This window comes from Pan paniscus, chromosome 10 (genome assembly GCF_029289425.2).
Source record: "Pan paniscus chromosome 10, NHGRI_mPanPan1-v2.0_pri, whole genome shotgun sequence".
Lineage (NCBI taxonomy): Eukaryota > Metazoa > Chordata > Mammalia > Primates > Hominidae > Pan > Pan paniscus.
In genome coordinates this window covers 41,787,003-41,809,277 of record NC_073259.2, presented here as the reverse complement: position 1 = coordinate 41,809,277, position 22,275 = coordinate 41,787,003, and the positions used below count along the sequence as shown (strand labels likewise).

At 51.5% G+C, this 22,275-nt stretch overlaps 1 protein-coding gene across 1 annotated transcript; it reads right to left on the bottom strand.

Moving 5' to 3' along the window:
* Positions 1-8,173: 8,173 nt before the first annotated feature.
* KRT82 (keratin 82) lies at positions 8,174-20,395 on the bottom strand. Its single transcript, XM_003831062.5, has 9 exons — positions 19,927-20,395; positions 17,936-18,144; positions 15,524-15,584; positions 14,766-14,861; positions 14,224-14,388; positions 11,125-11,250; positions 10,254-10,474; positions 10,002-10,033; positions 8,174-9,438 (listed from the first exon to the last, which is right to left on the bottom strand). Exons 1-9 carry the CDS (start codon positions 20,335-20,337, stop codon positions 9,218-9,220), a joined length of 1,542 nt encoding a protein of 513 aa, XP_003831110.1. The 5' UTR covers positions 20,338-20,395; the 3' UTR covers positions 8,174-9,217.
* Between the last annotated feature and the right edge of the window lie 1,880 nt (positions 20,396-22,275).

Here is a 22,275-nt window from a genome sequence, read left to right as displayed (position 1 = left end):
GCAGAAACTCTGCATGCCTATAACCTCCTTGACAATGAGTTAACTTAGACACACCTAGTCTCATCGGGATGAGGGCTGTAACAGCAAACCAATAAACATTAAAAACACATAAACACATAAACATTATAGTCCTATTTTTCCCTATAAGTCTACCACAATTGCCATTAAGGGGACATTCATTTGCTTTGGTCATAAATGCAATAGGTTTTTTCACTGTGAGTGTGGCTAACCACCAGAAAGTTAGGATGGCGACAGCTCCAGCAAGAGGCTCACATGGGATGCATCCATGAAGATATAACCCCCTAAAGAGGTGGGAGTGTGTGCACATCTCCAAGTAAGAAGTGATATGGAGAAAATACAGTTTGTTGCATTTCTGCAAATCAATTAAATCATCAAAAAACCTTCTGCCATGTTTTATCCGATATGGCTGTTTAGTATACAAGAGTTGAATCTACAGTAAAGCTCATTTGGGCTAGTGTAGACACATCTGTGATTTGAGACACTCAGAGATATTCATTCATTCTACAGTTTTAGAGTGCCTGCTATGTATCCAGCAGTGTGCTTGCTGCTGAGGGTACAGAGATTACAAAGACAGTCTCTATCTTCATGGCAGTAGGGGAAGATTTATCTTAATTTTTTTTTTTTTTTTAGAGACAGGATCTAGTTGCCCAGGCTGGTCTTGAACTCCTGGGCTCAAGTGATCCTCCCGCCTCCGCCTCCCTGGTAGCTGGGACTACAGGCATGCACCACCATGCCCAGCAGAACATTTATCTTGAGGATTTCCAGCAGTCAACACTTTGTGGCATGATTTGAGGCCAAAGCATTGGAAAGTTTCTGTATGGAAAGCTAACTACATGATTTTTAGCCCTCAAATATAACATAGGTGTGATTTATGGGCCTGTCCATTTAGGTTCCTTGAATTATTGATGAATCTTTGGTTAGGATAGAGAGACACAAAGCAATATACATCTGGATAGAAAAGGAAAAGTTCTCAGCAGCTGAATATTATCATTGTTAGCAATATTGCAGCTCTTTTAGGACCCTGAGCCAGGCTGGTGTTTACCTTTTCTATTCTAGTGCGTCCTTTGCCCAGGGGAACTCATGTTTGACTGGACGCTTGAGATTCTTTGGGATGCTTGCAATTCCACTTGGAAGGGGATGTATGCTTTTGACCAGAAGCATCCAGCTCATTTGTGCGGTATTTTCTTTTTCCAGCTATCAGCTGTATGTCTAAGGGGGAAATGAAGCAGAAAAACAATAAGAAGTGCATACTTCTCGTCAAGACCACCAGTGGCCTCCATGTTAAATTCAATGGTCTGTCCTCAGTTCTCACTTTCTTCACAAAGCTGACCATGCCCTTTCTCTTGAAACATGCTCTTCTTTTGATTTTCGGACACTACACTCTCTCGATTTCTTGCCACACTCTTTTCAGTCTTCTAAGCCAGTTCCTCCTCATATCCCCAACCTCTAGACACTGCAGAGTCCCTGGCTCAATCCTTGGGTATCTATTCTCTTCTTTAGACTCATTGCCTTGGTGATATTATACAGACTCAGGACTTTAAATACCATCTGTTCATTCATGACTGCCAAGGCACAACTCTATCCCAGACCTCCCTACCCCTAAACGCCACACATATATTTTAACCAACATCTCTATTTGGATATCAGATAGGCATCTCAAACTTAATACAGTCGTCCCTTGGTATCCCCAGGTAGTTGGTTCCAGGACCCCTTGTGGATACCAAAATCCATGGATGTTCGTCGAGCCTCTGATATACAATGGTGTAGTATTTGCATGTAACCCACACACATCCTTCTGTATACTTGAAATCATCACTGGATTATAATACCTAATACAATGTAAATGCTATGTAAATAGTTGTTATACTTTATTGACAAGAAAAAAGTCCGTACTTGTTCAGCACAGATGCAATTTTTTTAAGAGTTTCAATCTGCAGTTGGTTGAATCCACAAAGGTGGGAGCCACAGATACAGAGGGATGACTTTATGACCAAAACTGTTCTCCTAATTGTTCCTACTAAATATGTTCCACTTGCCAACATCACTATCTCTGCAATAGTTCATGCCAGAAATCTTGGAGTCATCCTTTTGTCCTCTGTTTTTTATTTCCCTTTTCCCACATTCAATTCATTGGCAAATTCTCCCTTCAAAATATATCCAGACTCCTACTCCTTCTCACCATCCTGCTGCTCCCATGCTGGTCCAGGCCCATCTCTTCCCACAGGATCTTCTGAACTACACTCCCAGCTGGTCTCCCAGCTTCCTCCCTTGCCCCTTCAGGCTTTTCTTAGCAGCACAGAGTGATCCTTTAAAAACATGTCAGATCATGCCATTTCCATGCCGAAACTCCTCCCATGGTTTCCCACCCATTCAGAGTCAATGCCCTGTAAGACACTATGCAGTGTGCCTCCCTGTTCCCTGACCTCATCCCCTCCACCTGTCCTGCTGCCCACTCTGTTGCAGCCACTTGAGCATCCTGGCTGTCCATCAAACAGGCAGAATGACTCCTGCCTTGGATGCTTACCCCCTTGCTGTTTTCTTTGCTGGGAACGTTTTTCCTCAAATAGCTGTATGGTTGGGTCCCTCAACTCTTCCAGGGCTTTGTTCATATGTCATCCTCTCAGCTTCTATTGGAAACTCCCTGTCCTCCCTGTACACCTGCCCCGCTTCCTTGTCTCTTTAGCATTTACAGCCATCTGAGGTCCTCTTCTTGGGTGGATTTGCCTGTTGTTGTCGTTGACTTGTACTGGCTGGAGCAAAGCTTTAGGAGGCAGACACTGCTGTGCATTTTGCTCTCTTAGGGGTCCCCAGGACTCAGAGTGGGGCACATGGTGGGCATTCTGTATAGTTTCGTTGAGTGAATGGAAGAGGCTGCGAAGATTAAAAGCAGGAGGAGAAAGAAATAGGAAGTATGAAGAACAGGAATTTGGGCATTTGATTTTGCAGATATTTCGGGAAAAAGAGACTCCAAGTTCTCAAATGGACAGGAATGGCCCAGGAGGGGACGGTGGTGCAGAAACTCAAGAGCTCAAAGGAGAACCAATCCAGTTTGTCCCCCAGTTCCAGCCTCTTGGGGTTTGAGCCAGGCTGCTTGAACAAAAGGGCATCCCACTCCTCTGAGGCCAGGCGAGGGGTTCCAGGAGATTGGGGCAGGGGGACCAGAGGCTGTCTGGTGGAGGTGAAAGGGGAAGGGAGTGGAAGGGATGGCCTGCCTAGAGAACCCTGGTGGGGACCCAGAAGATGATATCGATTTTAGAGTCAGATGGACCTGGGTGAAGCTCAGATTTGTCACCGACTAGCAGTATGATCTTGGATAGTGCTATACCAAGGGCAGGGTGGTGGCCAGGTTCTGCTGCAGGTGCAGGCACTAGGGGAACTTTTCTGCAGAGAACTTTAAAACCAAATACAATCAGCTTATTAACAATTTTCAGCATGCATTGGCCATTCTAAATAATGATAGTAGTCCCTTCCACCCCTATGGTATACCAATGACCTTGGGGAAATTATTTAACCTCTAAGCCTCAGTTTCCTCATGTTAATATGGAATATTCCCTGTTTCATAGTATGATGAGGATTGACTAGGAAGTGCCTGGGATGTGCACTGTGCAGTGCCTGGCAGCTGCTACTGTACTCCATTCCTTTCCCTTGCTCTTTCCTCCCTCCCTTCCTCCCTTTTCTTCTCTGTTTTGCACAATCCTCCCTTCACTTCTACACAGTCATCCCTGTTCCCATCCACACCCGCCTCCTTTCCGCTCCCGTGGCAGATGCATTCATACCCCATTAGCCATTCCTGTCCCATGTCCCAGCTTCCCTCAACCCTGATCAGGCTGGGTGGGGTGGGGGTAATTGTAATTGGGACCAGTCAAGCATAGTCCCTGCTCTGTGATGAACTGTCACCATCAGCAGTTTGCAGTTTGGAGGCATTATTTCGCCAGACGATGCATAACACAACCCCCAGTCATTTTTTAGGGGTTGGCAGGTGGGGAGAGGGGGCGGAGTTGCCCTGGCAACTTTGGGCGGGAGATTTTGCTGCTGCAACAGTTTCTTCTTGCTGTTGTCAGTCAGCCTGAGTGTAACTCCAGAGACTTGCGGGCTGAGCCCAGGCTCCGTGGCTGCATTACCATGCCTGGCTGCTGGGTCATCAGGATCCTATCTGTGGAGCAGGGAGGAGGCAGAAACGCTGAGCAGAGGAAAGGGAGGGGAAGGGCTGCCTGAGGGAGGGGGACATCCTGGTTGGCCATGCAGGTTCTGGGAACGCTGTTTGCACTGTGGCTGGGTGTGTGTGTGGGAAAGGGGATGACAGGGGAAGCCCAGATTCTGAGAAGGCTTCAGAGGGCTTCTGTTTAGCCTGGGGACGAGTTTGTGCTGGAGAGAGGCACTGGCTGGAGAAGTTTTCATGCTAAGACCTGCTCCTGCTGGGAAAGGAAGCTTCAGAGTCCCCCCAGCAGGGGGAGGGGTCGGGGGGCAGGGGGTGTGTGTGAGAGGCTAGGTCCACCCTTGCCAGTACCTCCTCCTCTCTCCCCTCTCAGATGAATGAACACGCCTCCCCACGGGAGATAAAGCACCCCCCTCTTGTTTTCTACCCACCCCTCGCACTTCTTCCAGGAAGGATGGTTTTTTCAGGTTTAATGCGATGTCTCACATGGCCCACATGGCTGTCACCTGTCCAGAGTGAAAATGTTGCTCCTGGTAGACATCTAGTTCAGTTTGCTTCAACACACCTTTATTGGTTGCTAATGTGTGCCTGGCATTGCACTTAGGTGCTAGGATGGCTAGGACAGCCTCTTCCAGGTTCAGCGACTCCAAGCACCCCCTCCTCTGCTCAGGGTGCCATTTCTAGAGCCATTTTCCCAATTCCAGCCCCTGCCAGGATTCTTTCTGGGTACTTGGTGACCCTGGCTGGAGTGTGGCAATCGTGGGTGGACCTGGGACCACAGATGTGACTGGTGTGAGGAAGGGCCATTAGGGGCAGAGTCACCCAAGGGAGGGGCCAGGGGAACAAGGAGGAGCTGTGTGGGAGGGAGAGAAACTCTGGTGAGCACTTGAGAGCTTCAGGAGGAAGAGGGCCAGGAAATGGGAGACTTTCTGTGGAGACAGACACAGAAATACAGAGCTCCAATTCAGGTCCCCCCAGCCTCCCTAGGCCTCTCTGGGTTGTTCCCCATCCTATCCTCACTGGCACATTCTGGAGGGGCTGGGATTAGGAGACTCCAGGCCAAGCCGAGTACAGTGAAACTCTGGCTTCATGCAGACGGTTCTCTTTCTCACCAGGGCCGGGGGCCGGGGCCTGTTCCTACTGTATTCCAGCACCCATTGCAGGGCTGACCCCAGAAGACACTCAGGAGGTGTTTGCTGTGTTGAATGGAATGCAGGCATCCCAGCCACCACCAGGAGGCACATCTGTCCCGCCTATTTTGAATGTCTCCTCTCCTGGGGAGGAAGGGGGAATGGGGACACAGCTGCACGATGCTGGGGAGTCCCTGGTGGGTGTCCTGGAGGGGGTGCCCTGGTCTCTGTGCTCACATCCAGGGCTGAGCGCGGGAGCACACTCCTGGGATGAGCAGTGCTTATGGGATGACTCCAGGCAGCCTCCCTGCCCAGCAGACACTTATCAGGGGCCAGGCACTCTGGAACCAAAATCCCAAGAGGGTGGTTACCAGGCCCCGAGCCTGCCTCACCGCAGTGGGGGGAGTCTTCCTTCCCTCTTCTGCTTCATTCTTAGCTCAGTCCCAACACCAAGGTGGGCCATTTCCTGGACCTCGAGCAGCCATCTGTGAGATGGGGTGGCCAGTCTCCTTGGAATCTGTTTGCTGACTACAGGGCGGAGGGTCACTCTGGCTCTAGGGTGCTCTGAATTAGTCCTCAGCAGGGAGTGGAGCTGGATCCAGGCCCAGGTCCAGAGAGACGAGGCTTCAAGTGGGAACAAGGCTCTCAGATCCATCATTTCCTTCTCTCCTTCCCAGCATGTGGATGTGCATCCCTGGAATCACACTCACAGGCCCCAGCCATGTGCTGCATGCCCAGCTGGCAGCTGCGATGCCCCAGCCTGGAGCCTGCTGCTGGCATCCTGCCCAGACAGTCCTGTGGGCCTCCAGGACTCAGGCTTGCCTGCCCCTCCTCCTGGGAGCTTCCAGAGCCTCAGGACTAAGGTGGGACTCTCAGTTCTGTCCCCATGGTCTTCTGCTCTGCCACCATCACAACAGTCCTCACAGCTGTAATTTTGTGTCCCCGGTCTGTATTTCCCGGTAGGCTGTAAGCCCATGGGGCGTGCGGCCAAGGCCCCATTTAAAAAAAATAGCCTTACTGAGATATAATTGCTATTACTGTATAATTCATTCATTTAAAATGTAAGAGTCAATGGCTTTTAGAGTGTGCAACCATCAATACAGCCAATTTTAGAACATTTTCATCACCCCAGAAGAAACCTTTATTTTTTATTAAAAAAAAAATGTTTTTTAAGCGACAAGGTCTTGCTCTGTCACCCAGGCTGGAGTGCAGTGGTGCAATTATAGCTCACTGCAACCTTGAACTTCTGGGCTCAAGTGATCCTCCTGCTTCAGCTTCCCAAGTGGCTGGGACTGCAGGTGCAGCCACCACACCGGGCCAAAGAAACCTTTAGCTGTGGCTTCTATGACTCCCCTAAGCTCTGTATTCTCCTCCTTCCAGCCCTAAGCAGCCACAGCTCTGCTTTCTCTGTGGATTCCCATATTCTGGACATTCATACAAATGGAATTGTAAAATAGGTGGCCTTTCGTGACTGGCTTCTTTCACTTTGCATAATGTTTCCAAGGTTCATCCATGCTGTAGCATGTATCAGCACAGGACTCCTTTATATGGCAGAGAATATTCCATTGTGTAGGTGTGCCGTATTTTGGATAGACACTGTGACATGTCTACACAGTGTTGTTTCCACATTTTAGTTATTAGGAGTAATGTTGTGATAAACTTTCACGGGCATGTTTCTGCATGGACATAGGTTTCTATCTCTCTTGGATGTATGCCTAAGAGTGATAGTGCTGACTCACCTTGTACCTCTGTGGGGACCACGCTCAGGAACTGCCAGTCTGTCTTCCACAGTGGCTGCCCCATCTTACATTCTCTACCATCGGCCCCACATACAGTGTCTACTGCGCTTATGGGGTAAACTGGCCGTGACCAGGGCTGTCTCATTCCGCACTGAGTCTCCAGGCCCTGGGTAGCCAGCCCCATAGCAGGTGCTTGAGAGATGCAGAATGAGCCAATGAGAATGTGAAGGAATGGGTTCTGCTGACTATGCTTGCCCTCAGATCTGACTCTAGACTTCCCTTCAGCCCCTGTCCATACAGTCTTCCCTGTGATCCTGTCTCTGACCCTCGCCAGGCAGTCGTGAGCTGCTTCTTGGGGCTCCCATGCTGTTTGGCCCTCATTATTTATGAATCCTCTCTCCGGGAGGCTGAGCGTCCTTCCAAGGTTAAGAGGGAGTCTTAGTCAATTCTGCAGCACCAGCCTCTAATGCAGGGCTTGGCGCAGCATGGGTGCTCTTTGGGGAGAGTGGGGAGTCATCCCAACTCTCAGGAGAGGGAAGCCATAAGGGGGAAAGCACCCCCCAGGAGGGGCTGTTTCAGGGGGTCGGTGAGGCAGAGGAAAGGGGACTGAGGCCTCACAGAGGGTGGAAGCAGTGCCGCCAAATCTCCAGGTCTTGGGCTCTCTAAATGGGGAGAGGAGACTGGAGTGTCCTGGTCCTCCTCACTCCATGGGCTGCCACCATCTTCACTGCTTTCCTGGAGCTGGGGGTATCCAGGCACTGAGAATGGTTCAGGATAGGGACAGAGCCTAGGGCTTGGGGGCTGCTAAGTCTAGACACAATAGAGGACCCCAAGGATTTTCTCTAGGATGTGTATAGGGCACCATGTAGTGAGGAGGCCTGTGTGCAATGGGCTTGTGGTTTTTAACACGGCAAATGACTTGCAAACCATTGGGGTGTGACATGCGGGTTTTAAGTGTGATTTGTATAGAGCCCTATTTCTTCCACAGGCCATTTGCAAATTATTTACATGCAGTGTTTCTGTTTGTATAATAGTCTTCATTTCTGTTCCGAAGACTCCAGTCCCAAAAAGCTGCTCACCAGTTCCCCCTCAGCCTTATCACACTTTCCACAGAGCAGAGTAAATAATCCTGATTGCTATAATCCATGAACAGAGTAGGTTTATTTTGAACAGAAGCCCAGATGTTCAGGGCAGAGGCCCTGGAGCCCCAGTGGGACAGGCTTGGCATGAGGGGCTTCTGGAAGGTAGTCAGCCCACACCTCCTCCATCTATGAGCTCCTGAGCCAGGGCCTCCAAGTCAGCTGGGGCAGCCCCACATCACTGTCATATCAGACTCAAAGCAAAAGGAGCTAAAGGGTTGGGGAACAGGAAGGGGCGGCTATGTACAGAAGGGGATGGGTGGAGGGGGAACTGATTCCATTGAGCAAATGGTATCTGTTTTTGGTTTTCCATCTGTCCAGTAAACATTCCATATCCCTTTGCCCTTTGTTCTAGGCATTGGCCTGACATCACCTGCCAATGTGAGCTCAGGAGAAAGATTTATTCTCACAGTTTGGGTTCAACATACCTGAGAAAGTAAATCTACTGCCCAAAGGCCACCTCTTGATTCTCTGTGCTGAGAGGACATTGGCAGGTCCTGACTGATCCTGAAATCGTGGCACTTGGCTTTGGAATTTAGAGTGGGATTTGGGGGTGTCTCCTTTTGATATTTGCAGTGTGCATGTTTCAGGTGGTGTTAAAGGAAATTCACTTTTCTTAGGGGCATGAGAGCCTAAAGTAAGGGCAGTGTGAGCCTGTGGTGGGAGAGGAGCTGGCTTTGTGAGGAAACTTCCATGGGATGATCCACAGAGCAGAACTGTGGTGTGCCCATTTGACCTTTTGGGGGTTATTGCCATTCTGCGGTTAAGAGCAATGCATTCTCTTTCTCTGCCGTCTGTCCCCACCCTCTGGGCCTAGCTGAGGGTCTGCACACAGGTGAGTGGAAGGTGACTCATGAGGCAAAGGAGGGGTCCTAGGGGCAGCTCAGCTCTCAAGGAGGGAACACTGGAGGGGAATGTGGAGTCAATAAAGGGAGGTGGGGTTTTGGAACATCTTTGTCTTCAGCCCTGGTGGGAGTGTGACATCCAGGGCCATGGGGCAGGGGCTCTGTCTCCTGGATGTCTCGGATCATGCTAACACTTGTGGCTGGGGGAGCTGCCCCCAGCTCCTAGCGTCATGCTGGATTTCCGCCCACTCCCACAGCTCAGTAGCCCCTGGGGCTCGCAGGGGACATAGAGTTCACCAGTGCCCACGATGCTGCAGCCCCCATTGCTCCTGAGGACGCCAGTGCTGAGGACAGGCGTGCTGACCCCACATGGCTCGTACAGGAAGGCGCCTTTGGAGCTGCTCACTGCTGTGGGAACAGGAAGGGGTGCTCAGGGCCCCACACGGTGTGGCTCTCAGTGTACTGCCCTGAAACTACTCAGCCAGGCCATTCCTCCCACCTCCTGCCACTCACCTCTACAGACACCCCATTCCAGCCTCCAGCCTCCGCGTCTCCCACCCTAGCCACATAAAGTGCTTGCAAGGTCCCCATGCACCTCTCTCCTTTCCCTAGAGCCTGGGCAAGGCCAGGCCGGATTCAGCTTCACCATTTCTCAGTTTCTACTGGTCCCTCCTTCCTAAGCTTGCTTCAAATCCTCTTCCTCTAGAAGAGCATCCTCTTGTCAGGGTGGTTATTTGTGGCTTCTGGGCCCTGAAGCACTTGGACTATGTTGTTGCAAATCTGCTCCTAGTCTGACTCCCAAAAGATTTGGATAGCCCTTTCCACCAGCCTGGAAGCTCACGGCAGACAGAGCCCTTCCTTTGGGGTAGGGGAGGCATCAGAGGTCTAGGAAGGGGTGGTGTGGGCTGCCTGTGTTGGGGTGATCAACCCCCAAGACCCCAGAGCCAGTGGGGCATGGCTCATCTACTTACAGATATTCACGGGCCCGATGCCTTCGCACAGCCTGGGGATGAGAGGAAAAAGAAGACAGGTAACTACATCAAACAGATGCAGGTAAATGCAGCATCTCCCCGCTCCCGCCCTCATTGTGGACCATGTGCTGCTGTGGGTTTTCAATGACTGGGGTGGGGACAGGGGTGAGAGATACTAGCAGCCGCCACCAGAGGGCTGGGTAATGGCCATACCTGGTAGCCCATCTTTGACCCCCTCCTGGAGGAGCTCACCTGTGCTCTTCACCCTCCAGCAGGCGCCTGTAGGTGGCGATCTCGATGTCCAGGCCCAGCTTGGAGTTCATCACCTCCTGATATTCCTTGAGCAGGCAGGCCATGTCCTGCTTGGCCTTCTGCAGAGCCTCCTCCAGCCCTGCCAGCTTGCACTTGGCATCATTGAGAGCCGCCTCGCCCTGCTGCTCTGCCTCAGCTATGGCACCCTCAAGTTTGCAGCGCTGTGGGAGGGGCGCAGAAAAGCATCACTGGGGGCCCTGGAGCCCCAAGCCAGACTCGCAGAAGAGCAGAGAGAACACGGGGGTGGCTACGTGCCAGGCTCACATTTGCGAGCTTCATCCTAGGATTGCGACATCTGGTTCCTCCAGGGAACTGGGATGGGTTTTCTGTCTAAAATACCTCCAAGAGAGCGGGGATTTTCCTCTTAAGTATGCTGAGAAATTTCTGTGGGGTTAATATGTTTTAAATGCCCAGCTGGTCTTCCCTAGCCCAGGAGAATGGAGTGGGTCTGATTTTATGAACAACTGAGAGTCACCTTGAATTTCAGGATCATAGAATCACAGTCTTTGGGTCTGAAGGGACCGTGGAGCGCATCTTTTCTATACTTGCACCTAGTGAAGCATCCTTGCTTCTCATCTTTGACATCGGTCACCTCGTTTCTGTTGGGGACCTGACTATTTCCTGTGGCTGCTCATCCTGCTGTGGGTCAGCCCTTTGGTAGAAAGGGCTTGCTTCTGCTTGAGCAAGGCAGCACAAGTTTATTCCCTCTTCAATGGCACTCACAGCAAGGATTGAACCCGCCCTGCACGGCACAGACTGGCCAGTCAGCCCAGGATGGCTGTTGCAGCAAGGAAGTCCTCCCCAGCCTCACCTGGGCTTTGACATTCTCGGTTTCTTGCTGCAGCCGCTGGATCAGCTTATTCATTTCCAGGATCTCGTTCTTACGGTTGCGGAGGTTGTCACAGTGGTTCCCAGCTGTGACTCTCAGCTCCTCATACTGCCAGGACAGAGAGGTCAGAGCCCCAGGCCCCACAAGGTGGCATCTCCTAGCCTCTTTTCTCACTGTTCCCAGTCTTTTCTCCCGTGACTTCCTAGTTCAGGTGCTCTCTGGTTCTCATACTGGTTCTGCTCCTTTACCTTCTTCCGCTTCTGGGCAATTTTGGGGTCCTTTATGTGGGCTGCTCCTGATTCCCATCTCACCCCATCCCCAGCTCCAGGCTTGTTAGATTTTTCTCCAGCCTCTGAGATCCCCTCCTCTGTTGAGCTGTTCTGTGTCTGGTCCTTTTCTCTGTCCCAGAGCCCAAGTTCACCTGAGGGCTCCCTCCCTTTTAGATATGCCTCTGGAACTTGGAAGGGGTTTCTGTGCTCAGCCTGGGTTGCCTAACAGACCAAGGACTGCCCATCAGGATGGGTCTGCCCATCAGGATGAGAACATTTGTATGTTTTCCACAAAAACAATAAAAAAAAAATGCAATTTATGTCCTACCTTGAGGTAACACTTTTTAATAAAAACCTTTGCACTCTGAATCCAATTTCTGAATAGTAGTGTGTACAGATTACATCTGTAAGTTTTAAAAAATTAGCTGACTTTAGATTTTCTGATAGTGAGTGGGAGCATATTATATACAAAATGCAAAATGAGAGATAAGCACATAATCACACTCATTGGCTCTTTTGTTATTTGGTTACAGTAGGAAAGTCTGCAGTTGCCTAGTAAATATCCATTGTCCTCTTCTTAAAACAGAACCCCTGGCTGGGCTCAGTGACTGACACCTGTAATGCCAGCATTTTGGAAGGCTGAGGCGGGCAGATCATTTGAGGTCAAGAGTTCAAGACCAGCCTGGCCAACATGGTGAAACCCCATCACTACTAAAAATACACAAATTAGCTGAGTATGGTGGTGCATGCTTATAATCCCAGCTACTTGGGAGGCTGAGGCAGGAGGATCACTTGAACCTGGGAGGCAGAGGTTGCAGTGAGGCGAGATTGCACCACTCAGTGCACTCCAGCCTGGGCAATAGAGCAAGACTCCATCTCAAAATAAACAAACAAACAAAAAACAAAAATAACAGCAACAGAAAAAACCCAGAACCAAATAGAACCCTGCTTTTATTTAGGGTAACAATGAGCCCAGATAGGAGAATATTTCTCAGTCTTCCAATCAATGAGATCTATGACCATGGCTGGGTAGGGCTTCTGGGTAAGCTCTTTAAAGGGGGGAATGACCCAGTTGGCTTTTTTCACCTCTCTTCTCCTTACTGCCAGGCGTAAGCATGTGAGATTGGAGGTGCTGCAGCTTTCTTGGAACATGAGGCAACCAAGAGGATGGAGCATGTATTACAGATGGCAGAATGGTGAACTCAAAGGATCCTGGGTCCCTGATGATGTCACAGAATCTCTGTGTCATCCTGGGCAGTCTATTTTGTACTTCAAGCTACTTTAGAAAAAAGTAAAAATTCAATTTTAACTTTTTTTTTTTTTTAAGAATTTCTGATCCTGGTAACCAAATGCAATCTTCAACTAATAGAATTTTCTCTAAGATTCTGACTTAGCAGGATGGGAAAATGAGGTGGTTGTAATCCTGAACCCAACATGGCTGATGGTGGTTGCCAGGGGCAACCAGAGGAAGGGCCAGCCAGAGTGAAACCTGGCCGTGGGTGGGCCACAGACAGGTTCACCAGGAGCTGACTCCATTTCAAGTTTTCATACTTCCAACCACCATGGAGCTCCAGAAAATGGGCAGAGCATCACTTTGGGCACTCCCTGGGCAGTGGCACCCACTGCCTTCAGAACAAAGCCAAATGACTTAGCACAGCCCTGCAGATGCTGTGACCTGGCCTCAAGCTACCCCTCCAGCCCGATCTCCACAGCACATGGCACTCCAGGCCCCTCAATTTCTGCTGCTGTGTCCTAGCACCTGCTGCTCAGCCTGGCATACCCTCCCCCCATCTCCCCTTTGAATCTTATTTGTCCTTCAAGATTAGATCAAATGACAACACCTTTGCCTTTGTGACACAATTTGTTCCCTCTGTCATCAAACTCCCTTTACCTGCTGCTCCACCTTTGCAATCACTTCCTGCTAGCTGGTGTTTTGGTTTGGGAAGCACATCCTTGCTGGCCACCCTAATTGAAACTGCACTCCAACACTCCCTACCCTTCCCCTGGTTTATTTGCTTCCTAGCACTTGGTATCACAGTCTAACATACATCCACTGCACTTATGTGCCTTGTTTATCATCCATCACCCTGCCCCTCCAACCCTACCCTGGAACCCAGCTTGTCTCTGGAATGAAAGCGACATGAAGGCAGGGACTAGTGTCTGTTCTGTTCCCTGCTGTGTCTCCAGCTTCTAGAACTGTGCTTGGCACGTGGTTGATGCTGAATACACAGTGTTGAATGAGTGGACCAATGAGTGCATGCATGCATGGCGCCTTTCACAGGCAGGGCAGGAGAGGCTGAGATGATGATATTTGTTAAATCTAATTACCCTTAGGGCCCCCCTGCCCTCCAAGCAAGCCCCTAATTATTAAGTCTGAGGCCATCTTAATCACTGTTTCTGCTCTACCATTAGTAGCCACCCCATGCCACTAGCCTCCTCCCACGCCTCGAAGCTTAGAGCCCTCTTTGCCATCATTACAGTTCAGTAAAACCAATTAGTGTTTACTGAACGCTGCCTACAGGAGCACTTCCAGTGAGTCTGCAGGTAAAAACTGCTGGGCACCCTGGCACCCTGATGACAGGCCTGGATTGTCCGGGGCGGGGAGGGGTCCCTCCCACGTGCTCTGCAGGGAAGTGGCCTGGGGCCTGGCAGAAACAACAGCAGCTGGGCTTTATGGGATTCCCTGTGTCTGTGGCATGGCGTGGCTCTCATTAGCTCCTCACCCACTTCTGCGGAGAAGGAGTCTGGGGGTCCTCCCCTCCCCTGGTTTGTCACCTCTCCAGTCTCCCTGCCCCCAACCACTGGGCCTCACCCGGCACTGGTACCAGGCCTCTGCTTCGGCTTTGCTGCGGCTGGCGATGTCGTCATACTGCGCCTTGATCTCAGCGATGATGCCGTCCACGTCCAGCTCCCGGCTGTTGTCCATCTTCACAATGACCGAGGTCTCAGAGATCTGAGACTGGAGCAGGCAGATCTCCTGGGGGCAGGGCCCATGTGAGAAGGAGTGAGCTCTCTGAGCGTCCGGGGACAGGAGAAGGGGAGAACCCATTCTGACCTTCCCAGAGCAGAGTGCATACAACTCTGCTATGGCTGTTCTGGGCTTCAGTCACCAACTGACTCCTTGTCCCCACCCTCTAGTTGCCCAGAGCTTGGTGGAGACTTTCCCAGAGGGGCCTGTGAGCCATGGCCTGGATGATCCAACTTCTGTGAGTCTCACCGCCTGAGAACGTCTCTACAGTGCAGACCTCTTTCCATGCTTGCCCTGAAATGTACCCACCGGGCAGCCACTCTGCTGCCCTCTCGATCCCTTGGCTCCAGCCCTGACTAACCACCCAAGGTCAGGGCTGTGGGTACCTCCTCATACAGGCTTTTCAGGAAGTCGATCTCCTGCACGAGCGCCTCTGCGTTGGTCTCCAGGTCAGCCTTCATCAGGAAGGCTGTGTCCACGTCCTGCAACAGAGCAGGGACAGAATGTGACCTGGCTGGGCCACCTCCCAGGCAAGCTGGTGGCAGGGGGAAGGCGTGGGGCTCACCTTTCCTCACGGACACCCACGGGCAGCGAAGGGGTGATGGAGCCGAGGTGGGGAAAAAGGGTCCCTAGCCCTGGGACCCCAGGCCTGGGCCTGGCTTCCTGATGGGAAAGGATCTGAAGGGGGTGGGGCTTAAATGAGCCTTAGCAGCAGCCTCTCAGAGCCCACTTTGCAGAGCCTGGGCCTGGAAATACCTGGCTACCTGTCTGAGGAACCATCGCAATTGTTGTCGTATTTGACAAAAGCTTTTGAGCTTTTGTTTTGGTTTGGCGTTGGCATCTGTCCCATCTCCAGCTGCTTGGGCAGGGTTAGACGTGACTTTAACCCAGCTTCGGCCTGCATGAGTGGGGAAGTGGAGGCCAGGCCAATGGCTGGCCTTTTGCAAGGGGACAAAGTTGGGGGAGAGGAGGCCGGCCTTCCTCATTCTCAGAGTTAGTGGGGCTGGCACAGGAGTCTGAGGGGCGAAAAACCCTTTTTCAGAGTGGGTGGGCTGCAGACACGTTTGGACTGAGTTCAGGGCTAGGTGGCCTGGGGCAACGCAGGCCAGCTCAGGGGCTCTGCCTCTCTGAGCTTCCTCCTTACCTTCTTCAAGGCAACAAACTCATTCTCGACACAGGGACGCAGGGAGAGCTCCTCTTCGTATCTGATGGAAAAGGCAGGAAAAAATGCTTTAGTCGGGCTTGTGGATTTTGGAAGAGATCTTGGCATCAGGCCTTTGGGGGCAACTCTGCCTGTCACTGACTGAATGCCCTGGGGAGTGCCCAGGTCCAGCCCTGTCTTGGCAACTCTAGCTCCTCCACCCACTTGAGATGGATGAGTAGCCACTTTTCAAGTTTACTCTTCTCCCCATTCCTCAGGAACCTTCTCCCGCGATGAGTCCTCCCTGGGAGGTCCTCCTTAAGGCTACCTTCATTCTATCTTGCTGCTGAGGAGGTTCACTTCACCTAGTGGCCTCCCCTGGGAACGTAGAAGAAGGCTGTGCTGCTGGCCTAGCTGTTTTTTTCTGAGTCACTGAAATTCCCGGCTGACCCTGTGCATCCTCCTCGCTGGGAGGGTTCAGAGCCTGGCCTCTACCTGTGGTCCATTTGCAGAGGTAGCAATTATCCATCTTACCAGACCCACAGAGACAGCCAGGCTATTTCCTCAAGCTCCTTGGGGCTCCTCAGCCCACTCACCACTCCCCTAAGGCAGAGGGAATTGGTCAGGGGGTTCAGTTTGATAAGCAGCATCAATTCATTAAAAGCTTCTCTGCTTCATCATGTCCATCTCTCTTTTTTTCCAGCAGAACTGCTCCAGCAACGGCCCTGGACTCTGGAGCCTAGCCCCCTGGGTTTGAATTCTGGCTGTGTCCCGTGCAAGCTGTGGGCAAGTTGGGTAAGTGACTTGGCCTTTCTGCCTCATGATGCACAGCTTCGTCATCCATAGAATGAGGCTAACACTAGTTCTGCCTCACAGGGCTGTTGTGAGCTAACATGTCACATGCATTAATACCTGAAGAGCACTAGGACAGTGCTTGGTACAGGCTCTGTACTGTGAAAGTGTTTGCTATTATTCTTAAAATACCAGTTGGACCTCATCCTTCCCCGATTGTCTCACTTTTAAAAGCCAAAGTTCTCATCTTGAGCTGCAAATCCTGTCTCTTAATCTCACCTTGCTACTCACTCCTCAAGAAAGGCATTGCTTCTGCTGACAGGCTGGCCTCCAGCCCTCCCACAGCCTCACTGCATCTCACCTGTCACAGTCTGCTAGAGTTGTCCCCTTCACTTGGCAGGCCCTTCCTCTTTCTTGCCACCCATTCCTGTCCTTTCCCCATTTCCAAAATGGAGGATAATGCCATTGGAATGAGCCATTATCCTCCAAGGGCCAGAGCAAATCGCACCTCCTCCAGGAAGGCTTCCTGGACTCCTGCTCTTTCCCTTTCTTGGGATTCCTCTCCCTTCTTCTCTGTTTGTGTGTAGGTGCAGGTGGTCTGTGCACACTGGACTGGGAAAGAGTTAGCCTTTTTTCTTTCAATAGCACCCCCACTTTCTAGCACAGTGTCTGGCATTGAGTAGGCATGTGGTTGACACCTGCAGTGAGTGTCCCCAACACGGCTCCACTTCACTGACCCAAACCCTTATGACCTGTTGCTCTCAGTATATTTGCCCTGTTTCTCCTCAATAGAAAGACACCTGTTTCAACTTGCCTGCCTCTAACATGCACTCCCATAGGACACTGGACTGTCACAGGGCACTGGATTCCCATGGGGCACTGGATTCCCATAGGACACTGGATTCCCATGAGGCACTCGGCCCAGGACCTGGTGAGAAAATTTATCTGGGCCTCAGCCTCTTGCAAGCACTTAATTACCATATGCTTATCAACCACCTGCTCCAAGCTGTGAATCAGACCTGGAGCTCGTCCTCAGGGGGAGCAAGTGTGGCAGAAGACAAAACAGGAACCACAAAGAACTGGGAAGTGAGGCAGAAGGAGCTAGAGCCTGATATGCAGGGAAAGGGCAGAAGGGCTGTGCAGGAAGCCAGAGTTGGGGGTGAGAGAAAAGGTGGGCTGTGGTAGCTTGGACATGGAGCAGAGAGATGCTGAGAGGGGTGTGTCAGGCAGGAGAAGCATCAGGAACAAAAGCCAGGAGGGAAGAGGCCTGGGGATCTGTCTATGGAATAGGAAGTAGTTCAGGATCTACAAAGGCACAACAGGCAGTTTCAGCTGGAAGCTGGAGCTCCAGAAGCCACACATGAAAGAGCTTGTTTTACAGAGAGAGAGAGATCTGAGGGCCTTATTTAGGTGGAGTAGTGGGGAGAGAGATGGCAATACACAGTCTCAGAACTCCCACCATGTGCCAAGTGGGGTGCCCTGCTGACACCATCCCACCTAACTGTTCTGCCACCCAGTGAACTAAGTTTAGGCTTCCCATTTTATAAATGGGGAATCAGGGCCCAGACTGTTTCTGTCCCTTGCCCCAGGTCCACCAGTGGGGTGAAAGCAGCACTGACTCACTTTTTCTTGTAGCCCTCCAGTGCAGCCTGGAGGCTGCAGAGCTCTGACTCTAGCCTCACGCGGTCCCCGGACACACAGTCCAGTTGCCGCCGAAGGGCGCTGATATAGCCCTCGAAGATGGGCTCGATGTTGGTCTGGCAGCACCTCTGCTGCTGCATGAAGTTCCACTTGGTCTCCAGCAGCTTGTTCTTCTGCTCCAGGAAACGGACCTGCAGCCAAGAATGGAATGTCACCAGGCAGCAGAGATCCTGGGGACCATGACTTAGAGAGGGCAATGGAATGAGTTTGTGCCCTCTCTCCCAACACATGGCTACCAGTGCACTAGAATTTGCAAAAATCAGGGTCTCTGCATAGACTGGCATCTGAGGGCATGTGTGTCTGTGTCTCCCCTGCCTGGGAGAGCCTAGTGGACCCCTACCTTCCACTCAGAGGTTGCGTGTTGTAGTGGATGGTACTTCTCCAAGAGGCCTGGGCAAGTCCTGTTTCAGCACTGCCTGCCTGCCTCTCTCTATCCTCGTGACCTTGACCAAGACATCCTGTCCCTTCAAGCCTCACTTTGCTTCCCAAAGCTCCTACCTGGGACAGTGTATGGGAAGGGACTCTGTTAACTTCATACTAGTGTCAGAGGATGTGAAGCTTGGGGGTCGAGGCTTTCCTTTATGACAGCCTAGGGACACTCACGGGAAAAGACAGATCAAGGGACTCTAAGCTCTTTTCACCTACTGTGCTGCATCCTACATGGCTGTATCTGAAAAAAGTCCAGGTCCTAGTAATGTGGACAGCTGCTGGCCTCCTCCTCCCTTTTCGTAAAGTGGAAACTGAGATTAGGAGTTGAGTAAGTTCACCATGGCCACCCGGCTGGACATTGACTAAGGGAACGTGGTCTCCAGCCCTTGCTCTGGAATTTTCCACATCGTGCAGTGTCTGTCAAGAAAACTACAGAAGTATCATTGCCCTACTTCTGGTCAGTGGCTGCATCAACAGGAGGCTCCCAGCCTAACAGAAGGTGGTGTGATGTTGTTGCTAATTCGGGCCCATGTTTTTGGAATAAGTTTATAGCTAGAACTTAATAAGCTTTAGAAATAAAACTGCAAGTTTGACTAAACAAGTTCCTCTGTGAAGCACTTTGGCATATATTACCTCCTGTAATCTCCCACCGTCACTCCTCCCCTTCCTCACTGGGCAGCACCGTCCAAAGGCCAAGAGGTGAATGGCTTGCCTGGGGATTCCGGGTGTAGGAGTAGAGTCAATGCCAGTGGCCACGGCTCCTGACCTCTGGCCCAGGACTCTTGCCCCTAAACCTTAGGGTCACCAGAAACACCAGCTCAAACTGTGGAATGAATCCTCACCCCAAGAGCCTCCCTGGGGCGTGGGATGGACCCAGAGGCTGCTGAGGGATGGCAGGCCAGTTCAGCACCTTCTGAAGGCATGCCTTCCTAAGCAGCCTTTCAGTGGCTCTGGAGATGACAGATGTAAGACTTTCGTGACCGTCACCTTGTGACTCTAGCTCTGACTGTCCACTTTCCTCTCATCCCAGGCCTAAACTGATTGGAAATTCTGAGGTCACAGTGTCCATCCTCACCTTCAGGCTCAAGAGTTGTGACACAGCTCAGGCACACAGAAGGCGGTTCTACTGTTAAAGCCTCATCAGGAAGGTCATTTCTCTGCCTCTCTGGTCATTCCTTTCAGTATTGCTTTGGAAATTCCTCTTATAGTCTGACCTCAGGCAACCTTGGTGATTGGTGATTTTGTCAGATAATATTCAGAGAAAGATGATATATTTTTAAAAAGACAAGGAAGCAGAAATGTTTAGTGCAGAATCTGATCTAACTGGCTTTCAAAGGCTGGTGGTCGTGGAATGTGAGGGAGGCCACTGGATAAACTGAGGCCTCCTCAATGTCAGTCTCCTCCTGGTTCCCTTGGACCAGAGCAAGACCAGACCCCAGATCTGCAGTGGGTCCTCTCACAGCCCTGGGCCACTGCCCCCTTACCTTGTTGATGAAAGATGCGAAGCGGTTATTGAGGCATTTGATCTGCTCCTTCTCATCCCTCTTTACCCTCTGCACAGTCGGGTCTATCTCCAGTGCCAGTGGGACCAGCAGGCTCTCATTGATGGTGACAGGGGTGATGCAGGCAGAAGGCCCACAGGTGGCCCCCAGTCGGTACCCGAAGCCAGGCAGGGTACCTCCACACCTGGAGGCTACCCGGGGCCTCCCAAAGCCCACGTTGCACAGGCTCCGTGAGCCGAGGCAGCCCAGAGCTCGGAGGCCCCCACCACCCCCGGGCCGGCATGGCCCCTTGCTCACTGCATAGTGAGTGACCATCCGGGGCATGACAGCCGAGTATGAGCTGAAACTCTGACTGCCACACCTGGAGCCTGGCTGGAAGGAGTGGTACGACATGGCAGGAGAGAGAGGCAGAGAAATGGGGCCCTGGAGGAAAGAACGGGGGCAGGATGATCAAGTCAGGCTCAGCTTCCCCCCTTTTATCTGGTAGGGGGATGGAGGACTGAGCTGGGTCAAACCCCAAATCACCATTAAACTAGGTTTATGAGCTTGGGATATTGGCAGAGCTAAGTAGCAAGGTGGATAATTAGGGTAGCGAAGAGCAAAGAGAAGGGACCAATGGTCAGTGCTGGTGGGCCCTATAAAAATCCTATTTGTCCTCCTTCCTTGATTGTGGGGGTGATGAAAGGGGCCAACCAGACAGACATGTTCCATGTATCCAGTGGCTCAGCCTCAAGGAAAGGGAGAGTTGGGACTACGTCATTTTGTAGGAGGGGAGGCGTGCCATGAATTATACACCCTGGCTTCTCTGGGATTAGAGGGCAAGTTCCATATGCTTAAAGATGCTCTGGCTCTTTCCCCAAGGCTGCTCCTAGGCTTTTTTGCAGATCCTCAACCCAAGTGCCCTCTGTGGGCTCCTAGGTGAGTCAGGAAGTTCCCAGGAGGAAGGCTTTTGGGGTGGGAGAATCCTCCCTACAACAGGCCGGACCTTAACCCTCCTGAGCTCTGGCTCAGTGACCCACTGTCCCATGAGGGTCTTGAAGGTAGACAGACTCCAGGCATAGACACTTTTCTACAGGGCCCATCAGTCCACAAAGGCTGCAGGGAACTCAAGAGAAGAGGCCTGGTGCTTGAGAAGGGCAGAGGAAGGGACGCTCTCCTCAACACTTCTGGGGCCCCCAGAAGGCATGATTTCAGCATCAGGTCTCGGCTTCCATGTGGCTGTTCCTTTCCCCTTTTGCCCAACCCAGCCTGAGTGTCCCTGAGGTCAACAGAGCCAGCTTTGGCCTGAGGATGTCTCTGGGGAGAGTTGTTGCCCTTGGGAATTTTCAGGTGGAGGTGGGATTCAGGTTTTCTTTCCAGCTCAGGTCGCAGACACAGATCTTTGGAGATGTCTGAAGCCCCCGCCTCACTCTCTTTCCTCCTCTTTTCCATCAATTTCATCAGTGAAACTTTTGCCATGGCCAAATGGCCTTTCCCTTCCACACTGAGACTTATCACCAGGTCAAAATCAAACCAATAATAATAATAATAACAATAATAAACATTTATTGGGCATTTATTGTGTGTTGGGACCACTCCGTACTCTTTACATCCATGGTCTCATTTAATTCTCTGACCACACAATGAGGTAGTTACTATGCCACAGACAGGAAAATGGGGAGCACAGCAGTTAAGAGCAGCATCCCCAAGTCACACAGCTTGTGGCTGATCAGCTGGGAGTCCATCCTGTTCCTTTTGACTTCACCCTGCCATGCTGCTCCACAGCAGGGAAGCCGAGGTGAGGAATTGGGAATCTGCTGCCCATAAATGTTCTGTTGTCCCTGTCCCTCAGCCTTCCAACGTGTGGATTAGGAGACTGGAACTCAAAGGTTTCCTGAGCCTCAGAAATTCTTAGTCTCATTGTGACATTTCACACTCCCTGTCCCCTTTTTCATAGTCCTAACTGTGGGCCCCAGAGTAGTGGAGGAGGAGAGGTGCAAGGCGAGACCACAGGCCACGATGGGAGGCAGAAGGTTGGGTGAGGGGGTCCAATTGCAGGGTGTCAGGGGAAGAAGACCACACTCTTCCCTGGACTGAGTCCACAGAGGGGGCCCAGGATGGTGTGAATGTTGATGGAGACACTCAGAGGGCCCACCAGAGAGCAGATTCCCATTAGAGGGGGTGAGGGAGACAGTGAGCTGCACCGGAGGGCAGGGGTCACTGCAGCAGTGGACACAGCAGAGTCTCCCCACCATGTCCAGGCCAGAGGAGGGCCTCAGTGAGCATGTTGGGCTCCTGGAGCCCAGAACCAGAGCTCAGGAGCAGAGGGCAGGGCGGTTCCTTGGATTCATT